The sequence below is a fragment of the Ruditapes philippinarum genome, unplaced genomic scaffold, assembly GCF_026571515.1.
Source record: "Ruditapes philippinarum isolate M1 unplaced genomic scaffold, ASM2657151v2 ctg51_1_1_1_1, whole genome shotgun sequence".
Classification (NCBI taxonomy): domain Eukaryota; kingdom Metazoa; phylum Mollusca; class Bivalvia; order Venerida; family Veneridae; genus Ruditapes; species Ruditapes philippinarum.
The window spans coordinates 302,316-316,137 of NW_026866950.1; the positions used below are offsets into that span (position 1 = coordinate 302,316).

At 32.6% G+C, this 13,822-nt stretch overlaps 1 protein-coding gene across 1 annotated transcript; it reads left to right on the plus strand.

The window, feature by feature from the left end:
• The first annotated feature begins 4,801 nt into the window (after nt 1-4,801).
• Nucleotides 4,802-12,651, plus strand: LOC132734296 (putative phosphatidate phosphatase). The gene is made up of 8 exons (XM_060721007.1): nt 4,802-5,126; nt 8,186-8,337; nt 9,362-9,499; nt 9,857-9,869; nt 10,090-10,147; nt 10,806-10,863; nt 11,101-11,277; nt 11,889-12,651. Exons 1-8 carry the CDS (start codon nt 5,063-5,065, stop codon nt 12,009-12,011), a joined length of 783 nt encoding a protein of 260 aa, XP_060576990.1. The 5' UTR covers nt 4,802-5,062; the 3' UTR covers nt 12,012-12,651.
• The last annotated feature ends 1,171 nt before the right edge of the window (nt 12,652-13,822 follow it).

The following is a 13,822-nucleotide window of genomic DNA, read 5'->3' on the forward strand; positions in this document are numbered from 1 at the left end:
AATTTAGCACAAAAAAATAATACATCAATTAGTGTTATATTTTCTATTTTGTGTACATATATATTTATATATATATGAGCTGCCCATTCCGGCATTCATGGAATAATACTGTACTAGCATATAAAGGCCAAGGTTAATGTATCAGGTTAATTAGCCCTTGGACTTTCTCTGCAGCTTTTAATTTGCGTAAGCACTAAAAATAAACCAAATAACAACTGGGGTGTATGTTGGCGTATATGGTACTTCCTGAAATCTTCCACCAAGAAATGAAATCCTGCAAAGATAAAAAACAACCTTTAAAGTACTCAGAAATGAAACTGCATGTACACATTTACAAAAACATACTTAAAATGTAATCAGGCTCACCAAGGATGACTTGAATGGGCCACTTCAAATATTTAAAAGAACTATACTTTCTAGCACGGTATAATTCCGTACCGGGGTGACACCTAGCTTCTGCTTTATGCAAAATAAAAAAATTACTTATTTTGACATTTCATTTCATATTTTGTTCTTTAATTAACTTGTCTACAAAATTCAATATCAATTCTGTCGGAATATATATATTATATATATTTTGTTATTTAATTATTTTACTTACACACATCATTGGCCAAATTAGGAAACGTGATCGACTGTATTCAAAAATTAAACCGTCGAATACCCCACTCCATGGACCTGCTTAGCAAAATCTTAGGAGCAAAATCCAAAAAGAAATAAGTCATACTGATTGAACTTAGACAAGGTCATTTTCTCTAACGATTCACAACCAGGAAAGAGTAAGAAGTTCTACTCTTTCATCAAATCAAACAAAACTGAAAACTGTGGAGTAGCACCTTTAAAGAGTGATGGTAAAACCTTTACTGATCCTAAAATGAAGGCAAACATACTAAATAAACAATTTGAGTCTGTCTTCTCCCGCCCCAACCATTAAATCTAAATCAGTCGTGCAAACAATTGCTCACTCCACAAAAAATATAAAAAATTCCAAATGTCAACATAACAGAGGAAGGAGTAATGAAACTCCTGAAAGGCCTAAATCTAAGCAAAGCCTCTGGCCCCAACCGGCTATCCCCAAGGTAATTGAAATAACTTCATACTGAAATTGACCCAGTTCTCACACACATCTTCCAAATCTCCTTAAAAACTGGTACTGTCCCTCGTGACTGGAAGCATGCAGTCATTGCCCCTGTTTATAAGAAAGACCCAAAATGTAAGCCTATAGTAACTACAGGCCTATATTATTAACCTGCATTGCCTCTAAGCTAATGGAGCATATAATTGTCTCCAATATCATGTCTTTCTACGATAAGCATGATATTCTCAGCAAATTCCAATATGGTTTCAGGTCAAATCATAGCTGTGACACCCAGCTTATTAGTTTCACCCAGAAAGTTCATGACGATTTAGAGCAAGGCCAACAGACCAATGTTATTGTCATGGACTTCAGCAAAGCATTTGATAAAGTCGACCACCACACACTTCCCCTTAAACTACACAGACTAGGAATTAGCCCAGAGGTCATTACATGGACAAGGTCATTTTATATGGTCGCACCCAACAGGTTTGTTGATGTCAAAACTCTAACAAGCTACCTGGTCTCTCTGGTGTCCCCCAAGGCTCGGTACTGGCACCTTGCCTTTTCTTATCTTATAAAATGATCTCCCTGATAGTGTTAAGGGCAAAGTTAGACTATTTGCAGACGATAAAATAGTATATTTAACAATCAAATCAACCCAAAATGCACAAACCCACCAAAAAGATCTCAACAGTCTTGAAAACTGGGAATGTGATTGGTCCATGGTATTTAATCCAGATAAATGAGAAATCATTAGTATCAGTCGCAAGAAACACCCAGTAACATTTCGTTATAATTTACATGGTCAACAACTTAAATCCACTGAGGCTGCAAAATATTTAGATGTAACAATTAGTAAAGATCTATCTCGGACCAATCATATAAATAACATAACAGCAAAAGCATGTAATTCACTCCGAGTTATAACTTCCAAGAAAAAGGTTAAAGAAACTGCCTACAAAACTTACGTAAGACTCCAGTTAGGATACTGTTTCATGGTTTGGCATCCTTGGCAAAAATGTCTGGTTTACAAAATAGAACAAATTCAAAGGTCAGCTGCCAGATATGTATACAACGACTACAATTACACCAGTAGTGTATCTAAAATGTTAAGTGATCTGAAGTGGCAAACTCTTGAGCAGAGGCGCAACATCCACTCTGTTACCCTACTTTACAAAATCAAACACAATCTTGTCATGGTCGACAATGACCATCTGACACCCACTAGAAACCTGAACTAAGTTATACCTAATCAAGGACACAATACCACTGCTATTCATTTCCCCCAGAAGCATTCTTATGTGGAATGGCATACCCGTGTCCTTAGAGCTAGTCCCAATTAAGACGTCATTACTGGGCAGCTGCATCCTTTTTACAACTTCTATGTCAGCTTTGCTGTTAACTCTTTATCTCAGTCTTCTAGTTCTTTTTTTATTTGCTTTTATTTTATACCTATACATTTGCACTTAACACATTTGTTTATACAGCTTTTCCCAGACAACGCGCCTGCTTAGTGTAATCGTTACTGATTTTGAACAGCATAATGTAGATGTAGATGTTACTAGTACCTCAAAATTCAATATTGATTCTGTCTGCACAGTACTGATATACTTCATTTTCATCGTGTTCTTTGCTTAACTTGTCTGCATAATTCCTGTTTGTTTAACTTTCTGTGAAATTCAATCTACTAGTAATTCATACATGTATGCGATCTGGGTATATTCTCTAGCTGAGTGGCGACTTAATTATTTCAACTAGTAAGCATTCTTTAGCTGCCATGTTATCAGATTCTTTTGCAAGCCTGTCAGCAATACTATTTCCTTCAGGGGTCCAATCAAAATAATTGTAACACCACCCAGTTCAAGCTCTTTCCTCAAATATCTACTTTAATTTCATTCTCCATTTCTTGGTCCATGACATCTAAATAATCCTCTCATTTGTAAATTTCAGAGTCGGCATAATATATAATGTTGATTAATTTTCTCCATATATTTCTCAATTACAATCGTCAAGCTTGTAGACCGGTAAATATAGAACCCTGATTTATAATTGGACTCCTTTCCATTTTAAAAAAAAATCCATCAGGGTCTTTCAAATAGATAGACCCTGATTTCACTGTTGCTGTTTTCCAGGTTTGGGACATCAGTGCACCCAAGGAGAGTTGAAAAATATGTGTGATGTGTTTAAATGAATATAACAGTAGCTCTGTGTAAATTTAATCTGCTCCAGGAGCTGCAGAATGGCTGTTTCTACTTCTTGGGTTATGATATTCAGGAAACTTTAACTTTCATCTTTTTCTGTATCATTTTTATTTTGTCTTATATAAAACAATTACTCTTCAATCTACTTTCTTCAATCTTCATCAAAGGTTACGTTCTGTTGATGTTTACCACAGAAAATGGTCTTTTTTGGCTTGCAGCCACGGCTGCAAGCCATTTGTTTTGGATTAGTTGTTCCGGTTAGGTGGTTTCCTGCTTACATTTGTTAGTGCATGATTGAACGGGAAACCAGCTGCAATCATGCCAATCGCAACTTTTCGGCCCTTTCCGTCACTCTTCGGATTAATGATAACAGCCGAGGTAGTTCCGATTGCAATCGTGACAATTCGGGCGATTTCGTCATACTGCGGAATCAGACGAAGAAATATTACGGAAATCTAAGCTATTTTAGTTACTTCGGTAATCCCAGTTTGTTTATATAAATCGGATTTCTATTTTTACTTGATTCCGTTTCAATTCTTTTTCAAGACGCAAAAGTTAGTTTCTTTTATAATTGGTTTTTGTCTTTATTAGTTTTATACAATAGAGAATGGTTACTGTAGCCAAAGGGCGGTCCTGCTTACCAAAAGATCGTGACCGAATCACGCAGAATATAAGTGCATGATCAAGTTATATATTTAGATCTACTGACAGAGTTTAAACGTCTTGGTGAGGTAATCTAAAAATAGCCCATGCATATCATTAACCTTACCACGTGCTGATCTCCTGTGTTGTCGATCATAGATATTTTAGGTGTAACATAGTTGATACATGCTTATTAATTGGTACCACGTCACGAAGTTTTTTAGTGCATTTACTTGTCTCTAAAGCTGCTATATAAATGAAATTAGCAACTGCCAAAACGAATGACTCTCTCTGCGAAAAAAAGTGGAAATGAAATGTTCACACTTATTTCCCTTCGGTATGATAGATTGATCTCCACGTGAGAGCCAATGTTAGTATTTTTACGATTGATTATTTTCTTTATTAGTTTTATACATTAGAGAATAGATTTCGAATCGTTTTTGACAAAAAAATATTCGTTTTTACAAAAACAGTTGCTACTGTTATCGTCAGCATGTTCCCGTTCAGTTATAATCAGTGGACTTCTGGTCCCTATTTGGTCCAAATTTGCACGCATAACACTGGTGATCAAGCAAATGGGCACAGGTGCTCGTCCAGTCTTGGGCTTACCCTACCTATCCCTTTAAAAGTGAAACTTTTTTTTTTTCGAGAAAAAAAACTAAATAAACACTTTATGATATACAAATGCCGTAATTAAAAAAAATGTTATAATAAATTGAAACAAAAAAAAATGTAAAGGGAAGGGATGGTGGCACAACTGAGCAAGCCTTTCCTTTTAAAAGGAAACTTTATTTTGCCTGTGCTCTACATACCCATCATGTAACGGGAAAGTACAGAATTTAACAATTCTGTGAATACTCTTCAATTTAGAGGAACGCAACCATCGAAAACATTTTTTTTCAATTGGTGTTTTTTTTCTTCAAATTTTTAATTTAAAACTTATCATGGTTTAATCATTCTACTTTTTTATGTTATTCATGCAGTTTGTTTATTTTGTTTTATAAAATTGAAAAATAAAGCCTGATTATACCATTTTAACACTGAAAATGAACCAGGAAATTGCGAAATAGGTTTGATATTCTTTTGCAATTAATGAAAAAATATCTGATTATCGCATGAAAAAGCTATAGTTCCTAACGAAATGGAAGTAAAACAAAGAAAAGCCATTTTGAGAGTCGTATTTGATATACTCTCTATTGCATGTGGTAAGTTAAGTGTTCTGTGTATCAAAATGATTTAAACAGTGTTAATCTCCAAAGAAAAATATTTCAAACTTATTAACTGTTGAGTTTATGTGTAATTTAATTGCTTTTTCAACTTTATTTAATTTATCGCTATATCCTGAATACTTTGGGACAAAACCATTAATATACAGAACAGCTTTAACAATTTTTCAAAAGTTTGCCAATCCCAGTGATTTTTTATGGATGGATTGTCACCACAACATCCCTGCCACAGTTGTGATTTTCCCATCATCATCTGATCTGGTGAAATTCGTGTTGCAGGAGATCATCACTGCAGATCACTGTAAAATATCACAGTGACATTTCACTCTCTCTGGTGAATTAATTTATTTCATTATGACATTTGCCCCCCTGTTTTGAAAATGTTAAAAATATTTAATTATCCCCCGCCGAAAATTTTCGGCGGAGGATATAGAAATAGTCTCCGTCTGTCCGTCCGTCCGACCTTCCGTCCTTCCGAGCAGACGAGAGATACATTATGAGGTTTAGGTTTATGTACAGGCACTCTGTATGGGGTTCATTCCGTAGAGACATGTATTATGTGGTTAAAAATGCTCTTATGGGGTTAAAACAATTGCTCTTGTGGGGTTAAGAGATCAAAGGAATAACCCCACAAACACGTCTGCTAAGTGCACAAGAATGATAACTCTACCTTGCATGATTTTTGAGTTATTGCCCTTTGTTATTTTTCAAAATTGATTTTTGTCCAGAGAATAACTCCAAAAGCCTATGAGATATTAAGATGAAACTTCATAGGTGCATAGATCTCACTCAGGAGGTGTGCAGTGCACATGAATGATAACTCTACCTTTCATAATTTTTGAGTTATTGCCCTTTGTTATTTTTCATACCTAATTTTTCACCAGAGTGGAGCATAACTCAAAAAGTGTTTGAGATATCAACATGAAATGTCATAGGTGGATAGATCTTATTGAGGAGGAATGTTATATGTGGATAGACCTCATTGAGGAGGAGTGCAGTGCACAAGAATGATAAGTCTACCTTGCATGATTTTTGAGTTATTGCCCTTTGTTATTTTTCGAAATTGATTTTTGTCCAGAGCATAACTCCAAAAGCCTATGAGATATATTAACATGAAACTTCATAGGTGCATAGATCTCACTCAGGAGGTGTGCAGTGCACATGAATGATAACTCTACCTTTCATAATTTTTGAGTTATTGCCCTTTGTTATTTTTCATACCTAATTTTTCACCTGAGTGGAGCATAACTCAAAAAGTGTTTGAGATATCAACATGAAATGTCATAGGTGGATAGATCTTATTGAGGAGGAATGTTGTGCGCAAGAATGATAACTCTTCCCTATACAATTTTTGAGTTATTGCCCTTTGTTTTTTTATGCTATTTTGTCCAGAGCTTATCTCAAAAAGTATTTGAGGTATCAACTTGAAACTTCAAAGGTTGATGGATCTCATTGAGGAAGAGTGCAGTGCCTAAGAATGATAACTCTATCCTGCATTATTTTTGAGTTATTGCCCTTTGTTATTTTTCAAAATTAATTTTTGTCCAGAGCATAACTCAAAAAGCCTTTGAGATATCAAAATTAAACTTCATAGGTGCATAGATCTCACTCAGGAGGTGTGCACTGCACAAGAATGATAACTCTACCTTTTATAATTTTTGAGTTATTGCCCTTTGTTATTTTTCATACTTAATTTTTCAATTCAATTTTTTTCTCAAAAAGTATTTGAGGTATCAACTTGAAACTTCATAGGTGGATAGATTTTACTGAGGAGGGATGCAGCACACAAGAATGATAACCTACCCTGCATTATTTTTCAGTTATTGCCCTTTGTTATTTTCATTCATCAGTATTCACATAGGTTTCAAATCTGTAATCACTATAGCCATCAGTTTTCATTACCAAAAGACCTCTTAAAATAGAATTATTCTGTTCTACTACATATACATTCTTCCAATGAGCAAACACATTCGGCGGGGGATGGCCATGTTGACATGGCTCTTGTTGTTTTTGTTTCCGAAATTCATTGCAGATTGTAGAAATTCCATAGTGCTTAAATACACAAAAAACACTCGCAAACAAACAAGCATCCATAAATAAATAAAATATTGTGTTTTCATTGTTAAATAACAATTAACATACACAAAATGTACACAAGAGATGAACTCTGTCAAGTGACTAGTCAGCTCTTCAAAAGAATTGGCAGTCTTTGATGTTTACATCCTGCTGTTTAATCTAAATAATAAAAGAAGTGCTGACACCCAATTGACTTCAACCCCCTTTTTTATTGATCAGAAGAAAAAAACTGTCGTCATTTTTTGTCAAGAAATATGATTAAATAATTGCTCAAGAGGAAAAATATTTTTGTTGGATAATTATCATGTCAATAATTGACATATTGTGCGTTGTAAGTGTATTTTTATTTTGAGAAAAATCTGTTTTAAAGTCAGCTTAGCCTTTGTTTTTATTAAGTCTGAAATATATAGGTGCAATTACTTTAACCCATTTTTACATGAGCGTTTTGTTTTCGTTGAAATGCCTCCTTTTACAAGTTCAAATTGCTATGAAACTTTAAAAATGTTTTAATACTGATCAAACTTGGCACAAATGTTAACTGGACCATAGCCTTTGTGACAGCATGCTAAATCTTAAGTGTCATGTTACCATGGCAAGGAAGGGATATCTCAAGCTTGCTGAAAATCACTATTTTTGCATTGATTTTTTCCCATCAAAACTGATTCCAAAGTGCTACAACTTCTCAATGGATTGAGAAAGAGTTTTGTTACTTCAAAACTATCAATTTTTATATACATATATAGATGAAATCAAAACTGTTCTAAAGCAACCGATTTTGATTTATTTAACAAGAGTGAAGACTTCATTGTCAAATAAAAAAACAGAAGAATAATAATTATTGGTGTATCAGGTTGAAACAATTCTTACAGATCAATATATTTCATGCTTCATTCTGAATTACTGCCTGAAATACCATGTTTAGATGTATGTAATGTTGATTTATGTACTACTTTTCATTTAAGTTGCTATTCCTGTGCTGATATTGTTTGCTGTTGCCAAGGGATATGAGCGTGGTTTCTACTGTGATGATGAAAGCCTTATGCACCCATACAAATCTAATACCATACCAACCTGGGTTGCTGGTTTTGTTGGTATTGCACTACCATCACTTAGTGTAAGTAATTTAGGAATTGATATATGATAGTCACTAAGTGTAAGTTATTTAGGAATGAATATAATTATGATGATCAAAATCATGCTTTTATATGATTGTTATGGATTTGTCTGGGTTATATTTTATTTGTATTGGTAAAAATATTTTTTATCTTTTCATGATAAACATTTAAGATAGACTGTTGGGCATACTTCTTGATGGTGAAACAAGGGGATTCCCCTTCAAGGCTTCCGGATCAGACAACAAACATCAAAATCCTTCCTGATCGGGAAGTTTCTTTAGTCTTTTTTTACGTAGTTCAGGAAAAATGGCCGGTGCACAACAGTTTTCAATCCACTTCAATATGAATATCTCACTTTAGTGCAGAAAAGATACGTCTAAAATCCTACCAAGTCATTTTCTTTTAAGATGTCTAAAATTAAAATACCGTAAAATTCCTATTAAACGCCCCCAGGGGCTAAACATTTTCCAAAAGGGGGCCTATTATTATAACACAGTTTTTCCTAAATCCAAAAATCATTGTAAATACATTTAGTGTTAGCAAGTGTTGGTAATAACATTAAAAAGTGTTAAGATTTTAAAGTTCATACTATAAGTTGTTAAGCAGTTTAATATAAAAAGTTGTAAGAATTGCTTATGGATCTGACATGTTGAAATTTATTTTCTACGTCTGATTAATCATAATAAACTACAACCTTTGAAAGAATAGAATAACTTTTTGAAACAGATTAAGAGCCATTTAAAATTAAATGAATAAACAAATAATGTGTTTTTTTTTTCTGAAATGATGTTGTACAGTTTAAAACAATATCAAATGAAAAATATGTTATTTTGCATACAAGTTACTTTCAATTATCAGATAATAAAATTTTTGCTAGCGTAAATATCAAGCAACATGTCATTAAATTCTACACTTGCAAAATTCTCTAATATTTCCCCAAGCAAAATGTCTGGAATTCTAAATTCGCTTACTTTTCGACATGCATAAATATCCACTTATACAGTATCTTTTCTTTTTTTTCAGATCCTGAGTCTTGAAGGGTTTAAGGCATACCGGGCAGAGAAGAAGTTGTTTACATACTTTGCTATTTGTTACAAGTTGTTGGTACCATTTTTTCTTGGTTTGGCTTACACAGCTACTACAAAATATAGCAAAAGTACAGTAGGTACGACTTTAAACACATGTTCATCCAACAGATGTATGTGTACAGTTCCGAAACAATAGCATCATTCTGTTTTTTTGTTTTGAACAAGTTCTAGTTTACGAAATATTGTATCACGCTATTTTTAAATTGTTGGTAATAATGTGCTACAGTAGTTAGAATCATGTGACAGAATATTCACTTGCAAATAACTTCTAGTTGCAAGGGTACAATATCTCCTATTTTATGAACATATTGACAAAAAAATATTTCAATGTGTTTTTGGAGATTTCTGAGCAATGTTTTTTAATCATGTTTGTCACAAGGAAGTTTACCGATATGTATGCCGCCAAAACAAAAAAATAAATAAGCTATAGGGCTATTTTCATGGTAAGAAAAAATATTTTCATGAAGGATAGAAATAAAAAAAAAATAAGCTACTGTAAAAGAGAGAGATTAAAAGGTGTTTTGTTTACCATTTTTTCTTTAAATCACCCCATATTGTATTAAACTTGTACTTATAGGTGATTAATGATGATTTTCCTCACCCCTACCTCTGGTTTTAAAATGCTTATGCATATATTAAAATAATGTATGTAAATTTTCACAGGATTCTTGTCAGGGGATGTTTGTACAGGAACAGATAAAGCTGCAATAGCAGAAGCAAGGTATGAAATAAAAATTTTATCTTTATTTACCCTTTACACAAAACTGGTGCCAACAAGACAGGTAAACTAGTCCAGTTCTCAAAGTACCTTCTGTTTTCCAACAAGACTGGTATACCAGTTCAACTTGTAGTACTGTCTATTTGCCAACAAGATGTGTATACATTTGTACTTGTCTTTTGGATATTAAGTTTAGGTATAGCATATGATTTATTGAAATATCTCTTTTCATTTTTATCATAATTTTGGCTTGAGGATGGAAACAAATCTTTATTTCAACTTTTCTTATAGGTACCTGAATTAAAAATTACCAACAATCTTTTAAAGTTTGTTGCAAGTGATCTGATAATATGCTTAATTCATTTTAATTCACATACAGTATAAGTGGTTAAGTTAAGCAACATGGAAATATTGGCGAATTGGCAAAAACTTTCTTCTAGGGTAAATATGAACCAACCTGTCATTAAATTCTGAACTTGTTTGCGAACTTCACGATGTGTGGTTTTTCTCGCTACTCTGAGATTTCCCGCCACTCAGAGAATGATTTCCTCACATGAAATACTTGGAAATTTAAATTTGATAACTTTTCGACACGCGGAAATATCCACCTATAAAGTATACTATATAGATCTATTTTTATCATGGGATTATTTTTTTTCAGGTTATCATTTCCATCAGGGCATACATCTGTAGCATTTTATTGTATGATTTGGTTAATTGTGAGTTCAAGTTTTACCTTTCTATATATAACATCTTTCCTAAGTCTAGATCATAAGAAGTCGAGATCTTATTCAACAGATGCAAAATTAAAATACATGTATATGTAGATTAATTTAACAGACAAAAAAGTATAATTTCTTAATAGCTCAGTACATTTTTCTCAAGATTAATTTTCTTGAAATATTTTGGCTCATTCTGGAGGCATGCAGCTTTAAGACATGTTTTTTATATTGAAGGTGTACCTGCAGTTCAAATTCACATGGAGGCGTTACTGGTTAATCAGACCAGTATTACAGGCAGTGGCATTTTTCCTGGCCTATTATACAGGATTATCAAGAATCTCTGACTACATGCATCACTGGAGTGACGTACTAGCTGGTGCTATCATTGGAACAGTTGTAGCTATATTAGATGTAAGTCAAAAATCCTTATTAGGCTTTCATCTGCCAAAGTTGTGTCAAACTGTTTTCTTTCTAAACAAACATTTGTTGAGCCTTTGTGACATACACAGTTACAGTGTTGACTCCTGGACAGGGATGAATTGATAGCACCCAGCAATAAATATCTGAGTTGGAATCCTACAGAACCTGAAACTTTGGATTGCTTTGTGTTATAGAAAACTATCAATCTAGCTAACAGATGGTTCAAACTTATTATCTATTCTTGACAATGCACAGAGGGGCACCTGAGGTCTCCTGTATCAGTAATGGCGAAAAGTTGCCATAAAATTAAAAACCTTGGCTCTGTAACTTTGAAAATCAAGAAAAGACAAATTTTACTACTCTGACTTAATTTTATATGTGTCTCACACAAAGAGGGATTGGTTTCAGCAAAGAAGATTTCATACTAATACTCTTAGTGACTGAGTGGATGTATCAAAAGCTGTAGAATACTGGGGCAAAGTTGAAGAAATAAAATTGGATGTTAAAAAGAAAACAATATCAATTATTGGTTTTGGAAATTTTACATGTATGGACTTTTATGGAAAAAAAAATTTAAAATCATTTAATATTATTTGTTTCAGGTGTTTTTCATGTCAGATATCCTAGCATGGAGAAAGAGGAAATGTCAGGACTGCAGTAATTCTTTACCACTGTATCATAGAGATGGTGTCAACAATGGAACATGTTCTACTATTGAGACATGAATGGATACTAATCAAGCTCTACTTCCAAGAAAATGATGTGATATTAAACAGCCAACTTGTTACATTCCTAAAATTATTCTTTTATTGTCCAGCATGTAACCTAATGCAAGTTTTAAATATTTATTTGATTAACTATGCAGCTAACTCAATGTTCTTTTCACCAGCATGTAACTGCTTTCACAACTAGGCAATGCAAAATTTAGTTTTAAGGTTGATCAATTTCAAACAATATGTAAATTTTGGATTCTGATGTTGGATAGGGTAATTTTTTAAAAACTTTTTGCCTCATTTATTTATAATTTCATATAATGAATTTTATGAATATTTTCTGCTCCAGCAATTCAGTAAATGGCATGATTTTAAACAAATTAAATAAGTGTAAAAAAACTTTCATGTGATGAATCTAGGAATCTATTTTACATGAATGAAATAAGTATAAAAAGATATACTATTCTTTAGAATTCAAAAAATCATCTGTCAGAGAAAATCAGTTGGTTAGCAGTAATTCTGTGATATGAAATATTTATCAATTATTAAGTGGCAGTTAATAAATAATTTGATAATTATATCCAAAAATAAAAACCCAGTAACACTTGTGTTATGCATATTACAATATTTTATTATTCAAAAATAATAAGGATTTAGTCTTCCTTTTTCTTATTCCTTCATTTTTGTTAATTCAAAGGTTTAACAAGAAATCTGTTTAAATACTATACATTTGTATGTGCATGGCAGTGTCAAGTCTACATCAATAAGTGAAGAAAAAAATAATATCCAACAAATTTTAAAATAATCAAGGTTTATCAAATGAAGGAAATTCAGTAAATTGTTGTTTATATATCTATTTAAGATTGATATATCTATTTAAGAATGAAAAAACTCATTTCAGAAAAAAAAGATCTAGCTTTATCTCAATGGAATGCACACCAGTTTAGAGAATTAGAACAACTTCTTTGTACAATGACTACATATTCAGAGTTTAAGGTTGTGATTGTGTATAAATCTTTTTTCTTATATTTTAAACTTATATAGTGTACATGTTTATCACATTCCTGTGCCGCTTTTGTGACTCCATAAAAATGATTTTGCACAGCCTTGCAAATATTTTGATGTCACATTATTTGTGATATATAAACATGGTGTCACTTTAATAGTCTTTCTTTTGGTTATGTGATAAATTGAATATTATATTCGTGTAGGTTCATTAGTTAATTTACCAAACTTGTTGAATGAAATAATATTATGCTCGCCAGAGGCTCGCATAATATAATTGTATTCAACTCATAGGGTTAGTATTGAACTCATTCAATATCCTCTATATAACAAGACATGTGATAGAAAATGAAGAAAGCAGGCAGTGTGATATCTTATATAATCAGACATTATTATAATTGTTACATGCTCAATACATATTTATGTACATGGTATTATATACTTACCGTAATAGTAATATACATATTAAGCTGTATTTAATGCATGTTTCAAATGCACAAAATTGACACAAACAGAAAGAAAAAAACTGTATTGTATACAAATTTGATCCTGTGATGTTTGAAGTAATGATCAAACCAAAATCCACTTGTAAAATACATGTTCCAGAACAAGATGCTGTTGTTAGAGCCCTTTTATATTTATACGATAATTACCATAAGATTTTTCATGTGCTATATGTAGCGGAAATCTTTGTTATATGTTGATTTTGAGCTAGAATTGTTTCATTGTGTGTATGACTTTTGTATACTCGAACCCTGTATTATTGACGTATCTCTGTTATTGATTCATTCCAAATTTTCTAAAAATATTTCATAATT